The sequence below is a fragment of the Chiroxiphia lanceolata genome, chromosome 1, assembly GCF_009829145.1.
Source record: "Chiroxiphia lanceolata isolate bChiLan1 chromosome 1, bChiLan1.pri, whole genome shotgun sequence".
Classification (NCBI taxonomy): domain Eukaryota; kingdom Metazoa; phylum Chordata; class Aves; order Passeriformes; family Pipridae; genus Chiroxiphia; species Chiroxiphia lanceolata.
The window spans coordinates 139,649,180-139,670,766 of NC_045637.1; the positions used below are offsets into that span (position 1 = coordinate 139,649,180).

General features: G+C 37.1%; 1 protein-coding gene across 3 annotated transcripts in view; it reads right to left on the reverse strand.

Annotated features, from left to right (window-relative positions):
• ARMC4 (armadillo repeat containing 4) overlaps positions 1–21,587 on the reverse strand; it is a 78,713-nt gene that overhangs the window by 6,155 nt on the left and 50,971 nt on the right. For all 3 annotated transcript variants that reach the window (XM_032705521.1, XM_032705540.1, XM_032705530.1), the window contains exons 18-19: positions 18,642–18,830; positions 17,845–18,066 (exon numbers count right to left, since the gene is read on the reverse strand). In XM_032705521.1, coding sequence (XP_032561412.1) covers positions 17,845–18,066; positions 18,642–18,830 — 411 coding nt within the window. The remainder of the gene's footprint in view (positions 1–17,844; positions 18,067–18,641; positions 18,831–21,587) is intronic.

Sequence of the window (21,587 nt, forward strand, 5' to 3'; positions counted from 1 at the left end):
AATTCCAGTAACGGCAGAAGATGGGCAGGACAGACACTCACTGTGCTGAGCTGATTCCCTCTTTTATAGGGTCTCTCCTCCCTGGGACTGAAGTCGGAGTAACCCTTGGTGCAGTCTAGTTCACTTGTTCTGAATGTAAAGAGGTGAGAATTAAAGCTCTCTGGCTGGGGTGGAAGAAATCCTAGGAAGATTACACCTGGTTTCTTTTCATTTCTTGTCTTCTTTCTGTCTTTTCTCTCTCCCATGAAACTCATATACATCCTGGCAGCCATGGGAAAAGGACGACAACCTTCTGGAGTCACTCAAGAATGGAGGGAGGGGCTGAGGAGGTTGAAAGGATGCAACTTGGGCTAAGGTACACCTGAATGTGGTGGTGGTCTCTTCCTTCTCATCTTTCCCTTCCTCCCTCAGAAAATTAGGGAAAGATTACAGAAGCTGGAAAACCTGTGCACTTTCTACAAAGAGGTACAGGACTTTAAGTCAGGATGAGAACAAATTTTTCTGCAGTTTGTTGTGCACTTAAACCATCTCACCTATCTCAGGACTTAGGACAGGTGACTTGTCCTTGGCAAGTCATTTTTCCTATGTGACTGCATGTGACAAAATGTCTGTTGGCAAGATGAATCCTACAAAATGCTGGGAAAGACGGGAAGAAGACAAGTAGGACTTGATAGTTTCAGTGAAGTATTCTGAACATATGGTTACTGGTACCTTACCATGAGATGTTTACTCTTTCTTTAGAATACACAGCTTACTGAGCTTCAACTGATTTTACACCATGACAGATTCAAAGTTTAAAATCTTTCTGGGTACAGTGTCATTTTTTCATTTTTCCTGCCTGCTGTCAGTCCTTTTTTTCTGTTTTGTTTAGTCACCTCCTGTACTACAGAAGGTATTTGGGATAAGGACCATATTTCTCCAATACATCTGAATGGGAACAGCACTCTTCAAAAGAAGTCCTCTTGAGCACACAATAATAACATACGAAATAAGAATATAGTTCTCATATTCTCCAGTAAAGTTAAATGTTGCATTGCATTACTTTGGAGAAATATATACAGCCTGAATGCCTAAAGGGAATTATAATATGGTACACACACATACTTGCAAATGCTTATATAGCTACAAAATATGAATAAACCCTACAGCTCTCTCTCCACCTCATCTGTTTCATTGTCTATTTCGTACATAGTTATTTAGAGAAGGATGCCCTCCTTCTCTGTAAAGACATAATAAATGGGCAAAGAACTGTGAATATCAGTGACAAGGAGAAATTGACCAAAATGCTAAATGGTGAAATGTAAAATAGTTTAAAAACTGTAAATTTGCAGACAACTTTAAATTACACTAAGTTTAAAGGTTTTCTTATCTCACGTTGCAACTTACAGGACTTCAGAGGAATATTTACAACAATTTCAGATGTAAATCTAACTAAATATAAACATATAATGCAATGCTAAAGGTGCTTAATAAAACCGGTAATAAAAGTTATTTCTTATCTTTGTTTAAAGATATGTAACCTATTGGAGTCCTTAGAGGCAGACAGATTGAATCTACATTCAGCTGTAAGATGTTTGGTGCAATATTAAGAAAGAATTCAATCACCGTGAACATTCCAATGTACAAAAAGTCTTATAGGATATGAAATTCATCCCACAAAAAACAACAGGTAGATCTGATAATCCAGAAGTGATGAAGCCCAGGGTCTCACAGCATATTTTAATTTGAACCACTTTTTCTATTTTATTTTTGTTTCATTGTAGTTTTCAAAAGAAGATTAACATATAAAAGGTTTTTGGTGGGATAGGGAATAAAAAACTTTTTGTCATCTCAACAGAGTGACATTTCAAAGAAGTTTTTTTCAATTCATTGGAAACTAATTTTATTAAAATTAAAACATGAACCTGTTTACTTACATGTAATGGACATTCAAAGCAGTGAACTTATGTCATGGATGTTCCTTTCCTTTCATAGAATCATAGAATCAACTGGATTGAAAAGACCTCCGAGATCATCAAGTCCAATTCTTGATCCAACACTGCCGTGGTTACTAGACCGTGGCACTAAGTGCCACATCCAGTCTCATCTTAAAAACCTCCAGGGATGGTGAATCCACCACCTCCCTGGACAGCCCATTTCAATGTCTGATTACTCTCTCTGTAAAAAATTTCTTCCTAATATCCAACCTAAACCTCCCCTGGCAGAGTTTAAGATCGTGCCCTCTTGTCCTACTGCTGGTTGCCTGGGAGAAGAGACCGACGCCCAGCTGGCTACATAATTTACTTTGGCTCAGTAACATGCTGGGGACTACCCTTCCTTTATATCACTGCCAGCCTGATCAATCTTTCTTCTTTGTATTTCTTGCTCTTTATCCATACTTACCTGCTTTTTCACGCTTTCCTTTCCTTTTCACTTTACAGGAGCATGACTTTTACCTTGCTTTTCCTTCTCAAATATTACTGAGAAGATAGAATAGGAAATTGAGAAAGAATTCAGTTTTGGTTTTCAAATTTGTTACTATGACTATGAATATGAGTATTTTGTCTGTTTGTCCCTAGCAATCATATGAAGATTATATGACAGCTAATCAGGGGCAGTTGCAAATAAACTATCATCAGCAAATCAGAGGAAAAAACCTGAAGGGTTCTGCTTGACTTCTCAGCAATAACCTGAAAACATGCTGTGGGGTTTTTTTAACTCTGATATTCCTGAAATGCACTCTAACTAGTCTGTCTGTGAAGACAACATTGAACTGCAGTAAAGAGACACCACCGTTTCCAGACTTGTGACAAATTTTGCAGTGTTTACTGCAAGGGCATCTTATCCTGAGAACAGGGTATAAAATCTGACTGCACTAGTATTTTAAAAGTATGTTAGATCTACTGGTGTTCGTGAACTGACTTCAAATTCTCTTCTGTACTCATTTCCAAGTACTTATTTTGATCTCGAAGGTTAATATAGATTTAGGTCCAATAGTCTAAGTGTCTGTCTCTCTTCCTACATATGATCATTATAATCAAAAACAGTGAGGTGCTTTTGCTAGTAAACCTTACATATCAAAGTCTGGGGATAAAAGCAGGATGTGGATCCATACAAGAGAATTTATTTCAAATAAGGAGCCAGGGTATTTCAAAGTTCTTTTTTTTGTGGCACACATGAAGACTGTTCTATAATCTTATGTTTTAATACATGTGGGTGGCAACAGTGCATACATTTACATAAACTGGAAGATGAGTGGTACTGTTCAACTTATAGTCCAGTTTTAGACTACTAAATGTAGTAGAAAATGTTCAATTAGAACACAGGGTAAATAAATGTACAGATGGCATGAACACAGCTCAGCTTTATTCACACAAATATGCAACTGAATGTGATGAAGCAAAAAAGGAGCTGGGGCTCTCATGGGCAAAGGTCCATGTACAGTCCACATGTTCATTCATATTGGTAGATTTAAATGTATGATATCAGAACACTAAATGTATGCTATCCATTACTTCTCAAGAATCTCAAACTGCTTTTCTTGTTATCAGAGAAAAACATATGGAATAAATTAATTTAAACTGAGGAGTCAACTTCCAATAATCAACCCAAATTTCTGAGTCACTTGAGCATTTCTTTATGAACAGAGTCTGATTCAGTGCTCATAAAATATATTTACAAGTGCTGGAAATTTGTGTGCTTTTTTACAGTCTGTGTTGTGGAAAAACATTACCATGTACACTTAATGTGACAGATAAACACTTTGGGTTTTGGTGAAGAAAACACAGGGAGTGGCTTGAATTAGTGCTCCACTCAGGTCATATTCAACCAAAGTACTTGTGATTTGCATACATTTATCTAGAGGGGAGTTAGGTATTTTTTTTAAAATAAGCAAAAAGTCTCTCCAAAACCACTCAAAGACTCTGGCCACAAAGTGCTTGATTGATTGCTGGATTTTGGAAGCTTTGTGAGATCAGAGACTTTTAAAAACACTGTGTAGCCTGCAAGCAAGCAGGCAATAATACCTGCCTGCCTGATTTTTGTATGTCAGCCAGGAAACACTAGAGGCCTTGATCTGCTTCCTTCCCTCTCTGAAGATGTAACTATGAAGTAATGAATGAAAAATTAATTAATAAAAGCTAAATTTAAAACTTTTCTCTAATTGAAGCAAAAGCCTGTTCCTCAACTTTTTTATTAACTGCTCAACTTCAGTTCCAAGCTTCAAGTTTTGGAGATCTTTTTGGCTTATTCATTTGCTTGGGCTTTTTCAGTTTTATAAAAAGAAAGTTATAGTTGTGCTTGGGCAAGTGGAGGTTGTACCACATGCATAAAAGCTCTGCTAAAGCTGGTTAAAGCATGCGGGGGAAGATGTGAAAATTAATTTTCTAAACCCATGCAACTCTCTGCTTTAGTATAGAAAGAAAAAAAAATCATGTGGACCTTCTAGCTGAATGCTATCACTGCAAAAGGTAAAAAAAGAATCACAATTAATACTCTAAACCTGTTATGGCAGTTACTTTGTCTCTCAGGTAGGATGAAATGGCTGGAAAGGTTAGTTAGTTAACTAGCTACCCAAAATATAATTTCACAACACTAATGCTAGCACAGGAACATCATTAACCACATATTGGACATTCTTGGGTGAGTATGTTTGCCACCTAATTAAAACAACATGTGGAGCTGGTTTGAGACAAAGTACTACTCCTACATGGGGAATGTACTCTCTTCTTCATCAGTTCCCCACTCAAACAGGCTACTATTTCAATAAAACAGTGTATCATGGGCTTGATTCATGACAAAAATTAAGGAACTAAACATCCTTCCCCGAAGAGGAGCATCTTTATGAAGAATATTGACATCTGTAAAAGAGTGGTTTCTCAAAATACAATTCTCTCATACGCATTTCTGAGTCTGAAGAATTAAACAGACTATCAATTTTCCCCCTCACACTTCCCAGGATGTCAATACAAATTTAAAGACAAATAACTCCTACATTTAGCTGCAAATTTTATGAGAATTCTTGGATTATGAGACCAAGAACAGAAAGATTAATGGAAAGAGCCTGAACAAACAGAAGCAAAGTCAGGGCTTCAGGGTGACCCTAACTGTATGTTACATTGAATTTTTTTCTGTCCAAATTGTTTGCAAGGACTTTATTGCCTCATCCAAATATATATGGACATCTTTTCAGTTCTAACACACAGTTACTGTGAGTCCCTTTGGATCTGCTGCACATGTAGTGTGCAATACTGCTCAGTGTAGTAAATCCAACACTTCCATGAAAAGGAAAAACTGCAATGAGCTGTGACATATTTGCACAGGAGATTTGACCTCCATAGCTCAGTACTGCGAATTGCAGTTTGCAATTGTCTCTGTCTCTACTACCATGAAGAACTGTATTGTCAGCAAAGTTTGCAACCTTACCACTTGCTACCCTTTCCCATTATCATTTATGAAACATTGAATGGCAAGATCCTGTGGCTCCAAAACTTCATCCTATTTCCTACACTTTGGTTCCTCATTTTTAATCAATTATTTATCCTCTCTAGGACTTTGCTTTTTCATCACATAGCACTTTAACTTCTTTAAGCATTTTTGGTGAAGAGTGCTGCTGAACGTTGTCTTGAAATCAACTGTCAATTCCACCCTTCCAAATAGCAACAGGATTATTGCACACAAATAGAATGATCAACTGATGAAAAGACAAAATGCTCTGAGGAGCAAAAGACTAATAAAATATTCTTTATACAATGAATGTACAGCAAATGCAGTGCAAAAGTATGACAGACCTCCTTTAGATATATATACACTCCATTGACCTATAATGCACCTGGAGTTTAGCGATTGTGTCTCTTTGGAATTCTGAGAAGGAGCTAATCCAGTCTAATGACTGTTGGATTTGACCAGATTGCACAGATACAATATAAGAGATAAAAAGAGCAAATAAACCTGAATTCATCCCACATACCTGTGGTCAGGGTAGACAATAGGCAAGAACTGGTGAAAGACAGGATTTCTGGAAGGGCAAAGTTCTAAGGACTTTCTGGATATTTTTAACTTTTCTATGTTGCCACAGAGCCCTAAATTATCTTAGTCCAAGTCCATACTGTCATACCTGTATGGCAGTATGATAGCACCTTTATGAGTTCCTGGTTTCTCAATCCTATGTCATGGAGATATTTTTTTTTAATTTTATCTATACCTTTAATGCAAATGCAATGAGTAAACTAAAATCAACCTAAAGGCACCTTATATCTAGTTTTACAGTTTCTGTAAATTCAAAGATAACATATAACTTGCAGTGTATCAGACTCCTTTGGTAAATAAATAGTGTTACTGGCTAATCTCTTACTTTAACACTATGTTTTTTCTTCAAAGCTTCTTGAAATGAAAAATTATCCTAAACCATGGCAAGAAATTCTGCACTGATTAGCAGCTGATAAATACAGTCAACAATCATTCTTGTTGATAAGTGCAAAATTAAATAAAATCAAATTTTCAATAAAATAAAATTGTATGGACTTTCACTCATAGTCTAGAAGATACATTTTAGCTTTTACATACAATTGATTGTTAAATAAGCATCATTGCAGCAGCAATTCATAACCTTTCCCTACTCTCACTCAAGTCAGGACAGAATTCTCATCAGCCTCCTGCTGCCTGGCAGCCTCGTCAGCTCTTTAGAACTGATGCCAAAGTGTGCAGAACACTGACCAGGAACATTAACACGAGAGCCCATCTCATTATCCCCACATTGCAAATGGACTTTCCCTCAGCATCTTTACCCTGAAAGTGACATCAATAAGATGTGCCATATTACTTGAAAGATACCATAGAGCGCTCTTTGAAATGGCAACATGAAAGAGATTACAACAACTAGGGCTTGAAGCCAAACTGAAGTGATTGATTTTACAGGAAGAACTTTGTTCTTGGTATTTCTTATGTTCAGCTTCTTTGAATAGCTCCTTACATACAAGGAAACTATTTTTGATTAGTTGAATGTCAAAAATAATTACCTGGTATTGTGTTCTTACACATTAAGCCTTATATCTCTCAATTAAGTAAACTAATTTAATATCTGACAGTTTAGCTAAGACATTATTCCATAAACATAAAAATATTTTAATATTCTTCTTTCAGATTGTTGCCAAATTAGAAAGAAATGATTCACACAGTCACAAGGATAAGTCTGGTGCAGGGAGCTAAACAATTGCAAGAAGCTGCTCTGTGTATTTCTGTGGTTTGGAAATAGTGCCAAGTCGGAAGGAAAAGACATTCTCTGCATTTTCTAAAGCAAGATAAATACAGAAAAGAAATATAGATGAAAGATGGAACTGCTATCTGTGGACTCTGCCAGATTCCTTGGCTTTTTGGCACACCTATTGAAGCTGGCAGACTTAGCCAGTAGCAATCTTTTCCATTAAAAGGAGCAGCATATATTTGGATTTAACATACTTTGTTTGTGCATTTTTAAGCTTCAAAAATGTCTATTTAAATTTTTTTTAATGATTCCTTCTGCACAGTTGGCTGCAATTGCACTTATTTGAAATGGCTCATTTATCACTAAAAGAGCTGCAGGGCACAGCTACTGTTAAACAGCTCCAACAAACCTACAGCTTAGTGGGACAAGCTTCTTTTTATAAGACCAAAAGATGTTTAAAATGTGCCAAGAGGAGCTTTATGCCAGCCTCTAGGTTTGTTATCCAAATGTTACGAAATTAGAGATCTCCTGAAGCACAGTTTGTGCAACGATAAGCTGATCTCTCTTAGGCTGCTGTTTTTTCCCATCCATGATCAGACAGATTTTAACAGAACACTTGCTATGTATCATAAACTTTAGTAATGCAAAATTTTGAAAAAAATAATCTAAAATCTGAGGCTTAACCTATACTGAAGCCACACTTCATTACCTTTATCAATGGTGCAAAAGCAAAATGTTTTACATGTAAGCACCTCTACTTTATGAATGGTGAAATTTTGCTTATTATGAAGGGAAAGGTTTACTGGTTCCTGTTTCCTGGAGCTGAAACCCTAAGAAAAATGTTCATACCTGGCAGTTGCTAGCACAATAGAAATTGCACTGGTGTAACACCGACAACTTTCATTAATTCTTTTGAAATGAGACAAAATATGTGAGTACTGGACTTCGTTTATGCAACTCTTATATCCAAAATTTGAGTGTGATGTGATCAATACGTTTGTGGGTGAAGGGATTTGTCATACTTTCTGTAGACAACAGACATGCAGAAATTTTGGAATCTATTGCCCTCTTTCTTGATGTCCAAGAACTGTAACAACTAATTTATAAAAAGCAACAGGCATCAGCTTGGAGTATGTGCCAAACACGCCATATCTCCAGCCTGAACTGTGGAGCCTGAATAGAGTGAACCACTACAGTTAAAAAGGGGATTCTTCTAAACTTAAAATAACCATATAAATATGTAAATTTCAACTACACACTATTATACCCTAATAATACTATTGTATATATATATTACACTGAATACTTTGGATTGATTTATGAAGATATTATCTTAAAATTTGTTTGATAATGTAAAACTCCTTATTCTTTATACAGTGTTCTCACCAAAGGCCCCCCACAAGAAAACAACCAATCACATTGCCAAATACTCCTAAAGAAGTAGGTTCCAGTGCTTTTGCATTTCATTTTCTATACTCCAGATATGTAAAGTATGTGATAAAAGGTTGGGTTTAGAATGTTTGCAGTAGAGATTACTAGTAATTGTCTTCCATATTTTGTAATTCACATTTATTTATTTCACAAAGATGGTCTTATGAAAATCCTTGCACATAAAATGGTTAGCCAAAACTTCTTGTAGGGATTTATGACTTTAGCAAATAATGACCAGTTCTCTGGAAGCTCTGCACAATAAGTTACAGAAAATATATTTTTTAATACAGTTGTTATAAAGAAGCATAAAAAACCTTCCAAATATGAAAACTACATTTCATATAGCTTTCAGAAATCATTGTTAAACAAACTGTTTTTATATGTTGGATTCTAACAAGGGAATGGATGAGCCTAACCTTTTTCCATTAAGAACTGAACTCAAAAAGCACAAATATCTCCTATTAATTCAACACAGAATTCCGAAAATGCACTACAACTGTTATGCCTTCTTTGCCAAAACAACAAAACCAACCAACCAACAATCCAATATGGAACACACCCACCCTCTCCCACCTTCACCCAGAGGCATCTCTGTAGGCTGTAACCTGATGAAAAGACATGAACAAATCTGATGAATTAATTAAAAAATATTAAAATCTATGATTATACAAATCAAGTCCCCTTCTTAGGAGCATGAGTCTCTGCTTTTCTCACCTTATTGTACCAAGCAGTTGAAATGCAGTTTTCAGCACCCCTGGTGACCTTCTTATAAGATAGAACAATTGATATTCTAGAAGGCATCTATTAATGTTTTGTAATATTAAGAAAACAGAGCACTTCCATGCTGGGCAAATAATACCATAAACCAGACCACAGAGTAAGGCTAAAGATCAGTTCTATGCATGGGTAGGTTGATTAGGCACTTTCAATATTAAAAAATATTAGAACATAAATGGAAAGTCTGATCTTGTGCATTTCAGGTATGTACTTTAATCATTAAGTTAATGGTTCCTCTAGCCCAAAAATAATTAGTTCTCCATGTACAATGGAATAAGAAGAGGAGAAAATGGATTTGTTCATACTGCCGCACAGAATACTATCTTTAAATAAATCTGTTTGGAAAATAAAAGCAGCTCAGAACAATGCAAAGCTCAACGGAGACTAATTTACTTTGACTTCATGTAGCCTTCAGTGCAGACACACACACACAAAAACCTGCCAACAGCACCAGTTATGGTTCCCATATGTTGCAAGTGCCTTAAAGTCTGGGTGACTGGGTACTATCCAGTGGTTCTAGGTTTTTACAAAAAGCTTATAGGCAGTATTTGATATGTATGTTTTACTTTAGATAACTAAGTTGCAGCTATGAATCAGCAGTAGTTGCATCCCAGTTTGCTCAACCTATCAAATGTAATCACACCTGCCCAGTGCTGCATCCAGTTGGCGGCCGGTCACTAGTGTGTCCCCCAGGGATCAGTGTTGGGCCCAGTCCTGTTTAGTATCTTTACTGATGATCTGGACGAGGGGATTGAGTCCACCACCAGCAAATTTGCAGATGACACCAAGTTGGGGTGAAGTGTCAATCTGCTGTAGGAGGGCTCTGCAGAGGGAACTAGACAGGCTGGATAAATGGGCTGAATCCAATGGTATGATGTCTAACAAGATCAAGTGCCAGATCCTGCACTTTGGCCACAATAAACCCTGCAACGCTACAGGCTGGGGAGAGAACGGCTGGAGAACAACCAGGTGAAGAGGGATCCTGGGGTTCTAATCAACAGGAAGCTGAACATGAGCCAGCAGTGTGCCCAAGTGGCCAAGAAGGCCAATGGCATCCTGGCCTGGATCAGGAACAGTGTGGCCAGCAGGACCAAGGAAGTGATTCTTCCCCTGGACTCAGCACTGGTGAGGCTGCACCTTGAGTGCTGTGTCCAGTTCTGGGCCCCTCGGTTCAGGAAGGACATTGAGGTGCTGGAGCAGGTCCAGAGAAGAGCAACAAGACTGGTGAAGGGACTGGAGCACAAGTCCTGTGAGGAGAGGCTGAGGGAGCTGGGGTTGTTCAGCCTGGAGAAGAGGAGGCTCAGGGGAGACCTCATCACTCTCTACAACTCCCTGAAAGGAGGTTGTAGCCAGGTGGGGGTTGGTCTCTTGTCCCAGGCAACCAGCAGCAGGACAAGAGGGCATGGTCTTAAGGTGTGCCAGGGGAGGTTTAGGTTAGACATTAGAAAGAAATTCTTTACAGAGAGAGTGATCAGACATTGGAATGGGCTGCCCAGGGAGGTGGTGGAGTCGCTGTCCCTGGAGGTGTTTAAGAAGAGACTGGATGTAGCACTTAGTGCCATGATTTAGTTAACGGGGTGGTGTTGGGCCATGGGTTGGACTTGATAAGAGGTCTTTTCCAACCTTGTTGATTCTGTGAAATATTTTTACATATTTTTTTTCTGCCATTCCATTCCTATCAGTCTGTTCACCTCCACCCCGTTGTGTGTTACATTTAAATTGAAAGTTTACCTTACATAGGTACTATCACTCCCTAGTAAAGTCAACTACTTATCTGTGGTCAATGACTTTAAGCATCATCACAGTACACAGAAATAAATGCTAAACAGAAAACTCAGTACTTTTAATATTTCTTAGTTAGTTAGTTTGGAATTCAAGCAGAAAGTTTAAGTCAAAACATCAAGAGATCCTCATATGAGATACTGGAAATTACCTCACTGCAGAGATCTCCCTAAATGTTTCAAAATATTTATGTATTATCTGAATGTGTACTTGCAAAGGTAGAATTTCATTGGCAGGCAGAAAAGGCATTTTTTAGCTTTACACTTTACAATCAAAGTCACTTGTATTCTTTTCACGGGACTTAATCCGCTTGTATCTACATAATTCAAAAGTATGTACCACTTTCTCAGCCAGTGAACTCTTTCAGTTTTCTAATGAATCTTATTTCTGCCAAGGCCGAAATCCTCTACTATGGAAAGGCAAAATTTTGCTTTAAAGGTATGACAAAAAGAGTCAGTATGTTGGTCTCTTAAAATTTTCCTCTCTAAAACAATAAAATGCTTGAATACATTTCGTAGCTGCTTTTAAATTGCAAATTATTCTTACAAAAATGAGAGCTAAGTCATCTGACATCTATAAAGTGTACTGACAACAATTAAAATCTGAGACAAACTCCTGGGAAAAAAAATCAGCTTATATCACAAGGTCTAAATTCACTGGTGATTTTTACTCCTGCTCATGAAGGCCAACATTATAGCATGTGAAGGTTTAACCTGAGGAACAGTTTCCAAAAAGACATGGAAATCAAAGTAGAAAATCGGCCAAATAGGAACTTTGAGGGCAATACTGTGGCCAAATAGAATAATGAAAATCTCTGATGTTCAAACAGAGCTTGCACAGAAACAGGGAAGTTATTTTACCTGTTTTAAGTATTCATACAGATATTACTGGAATACTGAGTTCTGCTCTGAAGTATGTTGCAATTCAGTCCAAAAAGAAAGTTCAAAAAATAAAAAAATCAGAACTGACACACAAGTGCAATTAAAAAAATAAAAAATATAGAAATTTCATCATTGATTACACTTGCTTAGCTAATTAAAAATATGACCATAAGACCAGCAATTTGATCCTTTTAGTAAGAATTTATATGAAAACAGAAGTTATGTAGGGCTTTTCAGTTTACCAAGCAACAGTATCATACATGCAATTGCATAAGATAAAGCTAGAGAAACCTTAGGCTACAAATAAGGTGCAAATGTTTTTATGGGGAAGGTATTTAACTATTGGAACAAGTTATGATGGCTCTGGTGGATTTTCCATCGCTGGAATTTTTTAAGTAAAGAGTCAATGTTTTTCTAAAAGATATACTCTATTCCAAGCAGAAAAAAATGAAGCAATGTCTCTGGTTTGCATGACCAGGACATTAAAATGATCCTTCTAGTATTATAAGGTATGTACCTATGATTATTTAACATAATGTCCAGTTTAAAGGACTATAATCTTATTCAGGCTTTTTAAATATTGGCACATTACCATTCTTCCAGCACTGCAACTTCCCCTGTACCACAAGCTTGTTGAAAATCAACATTCGGGAGGATATTAATTTAAATTCAGCTGTCTGAATGCTAGCTGTTTAGTCTGAGCTAGTCACCTAGGTCCTTTCTATACTCAGTAGAGAAAATTATGCACTTTCATGAGTCTATTCCTTGCAGATATCTTGGGCATCTATTTTCAGCTAGGACAAGTCTGCAGGTGTCTCTCTCTTTCCATTGACTACAGAAGGTGTCTTAGTTTAGACTGCTTTAAACTCAATACCTAAAAGTGGCCAAAGTTAGATGAAAGGAATCCATCCTTAATACTCCAAAGATCTCCTTCAAAATCCTCGTTTTCAAGTCAGTTAGATCCACTAATTTAAAACATCTGGCATTATTAGATCATATACAAAGTGTGCTTCAGTTATTGCTGGGCAGATTGAGTTTCATCACCATCATAGCATATAAATTCAACTCATCTGTACTCTTCTAGGAAAAGAAAAATTATTTTTTTTAATAGCTCTTTCTTATTGCACTATTATTCAGAATTCTGTCATTCATATCGAATAATGGACTGGACTGTATATTCATTTTAAAAAGTTCTCCACTGCCTTGGGATGGGATTCACCCCACTAAACATAGATACCTACAGTGTAGATATGCAGATCTGACCTTTAAACCTGCACTCCCATTATAGCCAAAAGAGACCAGAAAACATTGCCTCAGTAGAAACTGAGGTGCCTTATCTTTGCATAAATGTCCAGATTAAGAGAGATGAAACACAGTAAAGAATCAATTCCTCTTCCTTGACTATTGTAAAATTTGGGATGACTATTTCAGTTTGGCGGGTGCAAAATGTAAACATTTAAAGTTAAGATGAATTATTAATTTGATTAATTTTGTTTTTCCACAGCCTGACTTTGACTGCTTTTTTCCCCTTGTTCTTACTGTTTAAATTACTATAATAATCTCCTCAGAGGTCTCATTATGCTCATAATAAAAAACTGGCCCCAACTCTTGTAGGCAATCAGGCCATTCAAACTTCCTAGGCCTTCTTTACACAGATATAATAGTGATATTCCACATAAACGAATCCTTTGTATCACTTACAAAGTCAGAAATTAACTTCCACAATAACAGAAATTCCACAATAGATTTCCTTTTATCTTTCTCCACTTGCAAAGGAAGAATGACCAGGAATAATCAGTTGACAGTCTGAGATCTTTTCATGAATGAACTTGATTGTTCTAAGGTTTCAGCAGCAGTCAAATATAGGTAGACATCTTTGTTCCTCTTCAAACGCTTTAAGGGAGATTTTCTGCTGTTTCCACAAAGAATGTGGTCATGGCTTCCTGTTGCTTGTGAATTTTGCTATTTCTCTTCCCTATGATTGTGACAGACTCCAAGTGGGAAGAGCGTTGCCTGCTATTCCTGCTTTTCTTGGCTATAAACTGCCAAATCCCCACTGGATTTCTCTTCTCCTTTGGTCTGTGGATAGCTATCTCCAATCTTGAATTCAGATTGATACTTGTTTGATGTCTAACATAATTTCTCTTGCCCTCTAGTGTCCCACAACATGTCATTATTGGGTCTTTGAAAATAGAAATCTATTTTTCAGCACAGTCATGAATTTTTACTTCAGAAAGAGGAAATATTTTCTGGTGCTTTGTAGAAAGAAAGCATTGATTCATCTGTCACAGGTCATAACCATTGTTCCATTTCCAGTCATAAGAACATTGAGCATGGTATTGAGCATAAAAGAAAAACCTCATAAACTGCCTTTCTAAACTTCCTCCAAAATTACCCTGTTTGTCTAATCAGAATTTCACATGACAGCTGACATACACCAGTGATTTCCCAAGCTTTTTATCATACAGACTCGCTTGAGAAAACTGAATGTATTTTGGGTGCAGTTAGAAATAGGTGAAAACTTAGAACACGGGTTTTTTTCTCACAACTGTGTGCATACACCTGTTGTTTGGTGATAAGCAAATACTGTCTGAAGCAGTGGCAAAATGTGAAATACAAGAATCTGGTTGAAATTACTTTCCTTATATAATTTTATTCCTGGTTTCCTGGACAAAAACATGTATATACACATTGGATAAGGAATGGTCAGAAAGTCTAATGCTTTTAAAAGGCTCTGACCAACTGTTCAAGCACTCAGCAATTACAGGGTAAATGTTTCCCTGAAGCATCAGACTTTCTGTGCATGCGAACGAACACAGCACATGAATGCGTGCTGAAGAACACCTGGGATTATGCATGTATTGCAACCTAGTCAGAACTACAGCAGCTGTGACGTTAATCCAACTGGGCATGATTACTGAAATACCAGATATCTGGAAAAAGGATGAAAAAATATCAAAGGAACCCAAACAAATTTTCCAGTAAAAATAATTGGTCCTGGAAAAACCTGTACATAACAACCCCTATTTAAATACAAAGTATGCTTTCAGTCACTGGAGAGGCTAGAAGAATGAAAACACACAGACATTCTGTCATCACTGAGAAGCGCGGAGCAAAAATATCCAATATCACAGACAACAGTGCTGCAACTACTGTCTCACCTGTGCTGGGCAGATGAACTGAATAGACCAGGCAAGATTCAGCACTGTACTCTTGTATTTGAGCATCTAAATCTCCTCCACCCACTGTCTTGCCATCTGGAATTGCCTCTCTAGCCTTTCTGAAACTTCAGTAATTGATTCTTGATGGCAATTCCAACAGTGCCACCACAGAAGTCAAGCTCATAAGTTTTGGCCATCTGTGCCCTGAGTTGTCATGGTGCACGTGTTGATTTGCTTCATGATCTGCTCAGCTCTGGCAACACAGAACAAAAGCACTTGGACTAGCACATCTGGAGAAACTATCAAAGGTCCAACGGAACATAGTTTCTCAGACTGCCCAACATGTTTCAGTCATTTATCCTCACTGGATAGGAAACACTGTCTCACCAGTCTGATGTGTCTTCCAAAAAGACCTATTGGTTCCTTCACTTTGTTTTGCCATTCTAGGTATAAGACAACAAATAAGCATCATAAAGTGTTTGGAAACAACACAGCAGGGTAATTGCTAATTAAATCAGACTTTATTTAGGGTTAGAAACTCTAGATGACCACAGGTATTATCCTTTTGTGGGTAGGAGAATTACATACCCTGAAAAATAAGGGCAAAACCAAACTACATCCTTTCTAAAAAAAGGGTATGTGCTGCAGTCATAGTACTAGAATAAGGCAAATCATCTGACACTGATCTCCATGCTACCAAAGCTAGACAGGTAAGAAAGCTCAAGACAGCTTAAGAGAGTTCTGATGACCTCTCACTGCACTTTTGTCACTTTATGGCCTAGGGAGAAGACACCATGGTCTAGGTTTTTCATGGTTTATTAACATGAATCTCTGAACTCCTGACCTACTGGCTATGCTCCCTGTAACACAGCCGAGGATCCTTCACTTCTCCCGGGGCACTAGGTTCATATTCAACTTGCTTAAACTACACTCCAGGTCTTTTTCAGCAGAACTTCTACCCTGGCTGATAGTCTCAATATGGACCAAAATGCAGCTGCTTCCTGTCATACTACTAATGCTCATCTGCTTGTATGACACAAATACATTTGTGTGCTGGCTCACATGATGAGATTCAGTCACATATCTCTTGTGTTCAGGCCATCCATCAGTTATAAGATGAGAGGTACCTCCACTTTGGTTCTGTAATGAACCAAATGCAAACCCACATTCAAACACTTATCCACTGTACTACAAAAATACAAGTTTCTGGTACATGAGAAGGGAAGTGCACCCTGGAATAAAAGTCTAGATGCAATAAATATAATCCAAGTTTCCTTATTTTGCAGTTTTGGTCTTTCTTTTATCAGTTCTATTTTCTCTCCCTTAACATATTATATTCAATCCAGAATATTGTGAATAATAAAAAAACTAAACCCTTGCAATATTTTTTTGTACATCCCTATTCATTTTTAAGTTCAAATTAATGTTTTTAATTAGTTTAAACACTTTAACTAGGACTGAAAAATAAAGATGAACCTAGACAGAGATGGAATTATTGTAAAAGTGCATCATCAGAATGGCCTTTATGTTCATTGTTCCACAACTTAAAACCTAAAATCTGCATAATAAAATAAATGAAAACAACAGATGACAGGAGGTCAGAAAATGGGTTGTGTGAGTTGAATGGAGAGATAAGCAACATTAAAAACTCAACAAGTGCTCGTGCTGCAGTACTGTATATATCCCGTATATGTGCTATATATATCTTATATGTGCTATTTAACCTGTATAATGCAACTGTGATAAGAAGGTGTTAGCTTCCAGCACTGAAAGCGTAGCTTAGATTTGAGTAAGTCCAAGTACTGGCATTTAAACTGAGCCTTTAAATATTTTTGACCAGTGGATCCTTTGAAGCCAACTACAGATAAATGTATGATAATGCAGGACCATTAAATGTGCCAGAACTGAAACCGCTCACAATAAAGTGCACTATCAGAAGTGCAGGCATAAAATCAACATTAATAATAACACTGCATCATAAGTGAACTCTTCCTGTCAATACATTTACCTGAACATCAAGTAAAATGAAAAGTCTGCATACAATTAATCTTTCAGGGAATTTATGACAACTGAGAACTCCTGCTATCTCCATCTCTACAGTCATAATGTTCATCTCTCCTGTGCCAAAGGAATAACTCTTCTGGCTTCAACTAGTGAGATAAAACTTTGCTAGAAAAATCTTTTTGAGACAAAAATTCTTTGTACGGTAAGGTCTTAGCAGAATGTGCTCATGCTTAACTCCTAAAATAAGAATTTTTATAAGTAAATGCAGAATTCATTGAAACAGCTCAAGTCGAACTAAGCCTTTGTATTATTCTATCTTAATTTGTCCCCAAATGCATTTACACTCCCTTTCTACGTGACTTTCTGCCATATTAGGCAGCTATCCGTTAGAGATAACCCAGCTTCTTTTGCAAATGTCACTTGAGAATGACAAAATGGTGATGTGTGATGTCACTGCCAGCCTAAGTCAGAGTTAAGTAAATGTCCACATTGTACTTCCATTCCCAACAACAACTTAGCTGAAATATCTTTAGCACTAAAATCCCTAATTCACTAATTGGCTACTAACTGACCAGGTCAAACCTCTTCAATAATTTGAGCCCCAAATAAGAAAAACCTTCCATCTCACCTTCACCACTCCACCTTCATGCATTATGATACAGTTGCTAGCCTCCTCTGAAAGCTGATATAAAGCCAGAGCTGCAGCTCTCTGAACTGACGGATCATTTGCCTTCATGTAACGTACTAAAGGACCCACAGCCTTGTACTCTCCGAAGGCAGCTCTATTGCTGCCCCACATGCAACAGTTGCAAACAGCCTCTGCTAAGTGACGTTTTAATTTGTTATCATTCTGGAGAAGACAAAAACATAAGAAATTAAAGTCAACAAAATACAACAGAAAATTCATAGGAAAACAGAATTATATTCTCAAATATCATTAAGGCGTCCCAATTTAACTGTTGGAGACAGCTGTAAGGCACAGAGCTAGGAGAGTCTCTTTAATATTCTTTTTGTAGGAAATGCTGTGACTTTTTACATTATTTCAAAGGTACTTTTGTACTGACTGGAAACTAGATAAGATAGCATTAAAATGTAAAATATAGACCCATCACTGAGATTCTCTGCATGTTTAGACTTGTTGTGTTCTCAACCCTTTGTGCTTTCTTCATATGGCAGCTGCACCTCTCAAAAGCAATATTCCACAACAAAAACTATTAAAATGAAGCTCATCTTCCAAAACAATTTTAGTACCAGACACAGAGTGTTTTCATGCCCAATATACATCTCATACAGGAAGGATTCTACATCTCTTCCTTGTAGCTGCTGCAAAAGCTACTGCTGTTATCATAACCTTTTCGTTGGGCACAATGCAGTCTGATGTAAGAAATTCAGATACTTTGTATAATATATTTAGATGTTACTTACTGTGTTTGCTAGTTTGGACAACAGAGGGACGACTCCATGATCTGTCATAACAGCTAAATTTTCTTCATCTTTAGCTATATTTGCAATGGCTGCACATACACTAGTTAAAACTTCTTTATTCTTTGATTTTAGAAGACTGACTATCAGTTCCAAACCACCAACAAAGGATCGAACCATCTCCCCAGAATCCTAAATGAGAATCAAAATAAGTATTGTTTTTAAATATTCAATCCATATTTATATGCAAATCTTTAAAAAAAGAGATTGGCATGACATATTTATTCAAAACTGCAGCTATTGCTGTGTTGCCTTCACCAAGAAATATGGCTAATTTGGAACTCAAAATTCTTTTGATTGACATATCAGAGTTTGACTGTTTTACACACCACCATCTAGGCAGAAACCCAATGCCTAAATAAAGGTATCTATCATTTTTTTATACCACAAGGTATAGCTGTCACTTCAGAAGGGTACAAATCTCCTTTATCGGTTGTTATCATATTGGTCAGACAGATCAATAACATATCTAACACAGCAACAGGCACTCCTGTTTACTCTCATAGTGTCTTCTATTTCCTACGTTAAGTCTGACAGCTAAGACAAAGGAGTGGTAATATTATTTTCTTGTACCTATGCGAACGAGTATTTAGGTATATTTAAGAGGGGAAGTTACAAAAGTCATGACAGTTACTCTGGAAGAGCTATGGTGCACCTCAGAGTATGAAAAGTCAATGTAAAATATGACTAAAGGACACAAAAATTACACTGGAAAAAGTCTAAGTTTGCCCTTAGAAATTATATAGAAAAGAGTGTGTCTTGAGTTTGAATACAGTGGTCAGATCTGGTCCATTTTTTCCATCTTGAAAAAGTTATAATAAAATCAGAAAAGATTTAGAGAAAAACAAGAATAATCAGGGTAGGGAACTGCTCTGTAGAAGGAATGACTAACCAACTAGGACACTCAAGGTGATAAAAGAGAAAAAGGAGGAGCAGTGTGATACAGGTGTACAGAATCTTAAGCAGAGTGAAACGGCACACTGGGATCTCTCTTCTTGGAGAAGAACTGGGAGCATCAGACGAAATTAGCAGGTGGCATGTTCAGAATCAAAGTTATCTTTAGACAAAGCACAGTTGAGAAGTTGGAAGTCCTTGGAGCAGGACTGCAGTGGCTCGTAGAAGTTTACATGTTAGACAAATTACAGGGAAAAAAAATCCATTAACAGTTATTCAATATGAAAGTATTCCCTCTGATTTAGAAATTTCCTGAGCCACAGATTTCTTGAAGGCGGAAGAGCAGCCTTGGGAAGGGAACCAAGACTACAAGTTTGCCCTGTTCTACCTTTTCTTAGCCATCCCTTGTGGGCTAGTATAAGAAACAGAATACTGTGTTAGTGAACCTTTAGTCTGACACATCATTGCCTGCTCTCATGCTCTTGTGTTTATTAGTGAACTCATATTATCAAGCACATCTTTACATGTCATATGTAAATTAGAAATCAGTAGTTTTGGCACTGTGAGACTGAACTAACAGGTCTGGCATTCACTTGGTTGCCTCAAGCAAAGAGGAACTGGTAGTATGTGATGAAGTGACATGCAGCACATAAGGTACTTCATGTACCTTAAAAGCACATTGGGAATAAATCTAAATTTTGTTTAAGCACAGATTCTGAACGTTACGTTACACAGTCACTGACCAATGCTGTACACAAAGATTCATTGCACTCTGTTAAACAGAGATGCTTGAAAAAAAATATATCTCTCTCTGTGGTAAGATGTTCCACCATTTAAGATTACATTATTTTAGATCTATTTTCAGTTTCTTTGTGGACAGAACCAATGCCATAGTGGGAAAATATCTACTACTTTGAATGATTTTTAACATGTTTACTCAATCTGTGGGTAACACTAAGCAAGATATTGCCAGCAACCATCTACAAGGGGTTCTCAGGATGCCTAGTTATACAGAACCTGAAAGACAACACTGTAAAATGCAAGCAGCATTTTCAGAAACTTCATTGTAAATATAATAATTAACAAATGGTTGGATGGAAATTCCAGTATTGCAACATAACCTAGAGAAATAACCATTTTTACTTCAAAGGGCCCATCAGTGGGGTGGACCTCTATAGTAAGCATAGATACCTGTGTTTTATCAGAACTTCTTTTTACAAGCTATAATCTAGCCAGACATTTTCTGTTAGATTTTCAACCTTTCAGATGTGGATCTGGAAAGATGACTAGTTCTTTTAAAGTTCTTTGTCCAATAAATACAAAAACTAGCGAATTACTTAATTCTGGCTAACTTAAGTCTTCTGTTCCTACAGGAATCCTTAAGAAAATATATCAACTATTGACTACAAAATAGATATAGAGTAGGGTCCAACTGTAATGCGTTAGCTTTGCTGAGCAAATCTATCAAATTACTCATGGACTTGGTAAATAAAGATTTCATAAGATGCTGCAGCTCATCTTCTTTTAGTTCTGGGGCTAAACATGAAACAGAACTCTTAGCTGTGATGTTTCCTTCTCACAGAAAGCAAAAACAGTGGGTAGGCATGTTGGGAATGAAACATTTTCACACAAGCAGTACAAATCTTGAGACTGCAAGGGAGAGGTTAAAGCCATACAGTGTGAGGGTAAAAACCAGACACCACGGCATATGGAAAAAGGGCAGTATCCAAGAGAAAACTTAAGCTGAAGTCCTTAAAAAACCCAGAATGAACAAATAACAGAAATCCTTATAGAAATTAAAATAGAATCAAAATGCAGGAGAAGGACAATACAGTTTTGTGGCTCAGAAAAGCAACTGAGAGAAACAGAGAAGGAAAGGCAATGCTCTGCCATTTCTATTACCATGTGAGCTGCACGTAAAGGCAGGTGGGCTTAAAGCAGGTTTCCCACACATACACTAACATAAATGTTCCTCTGTCATTGCTAGTGTATGCA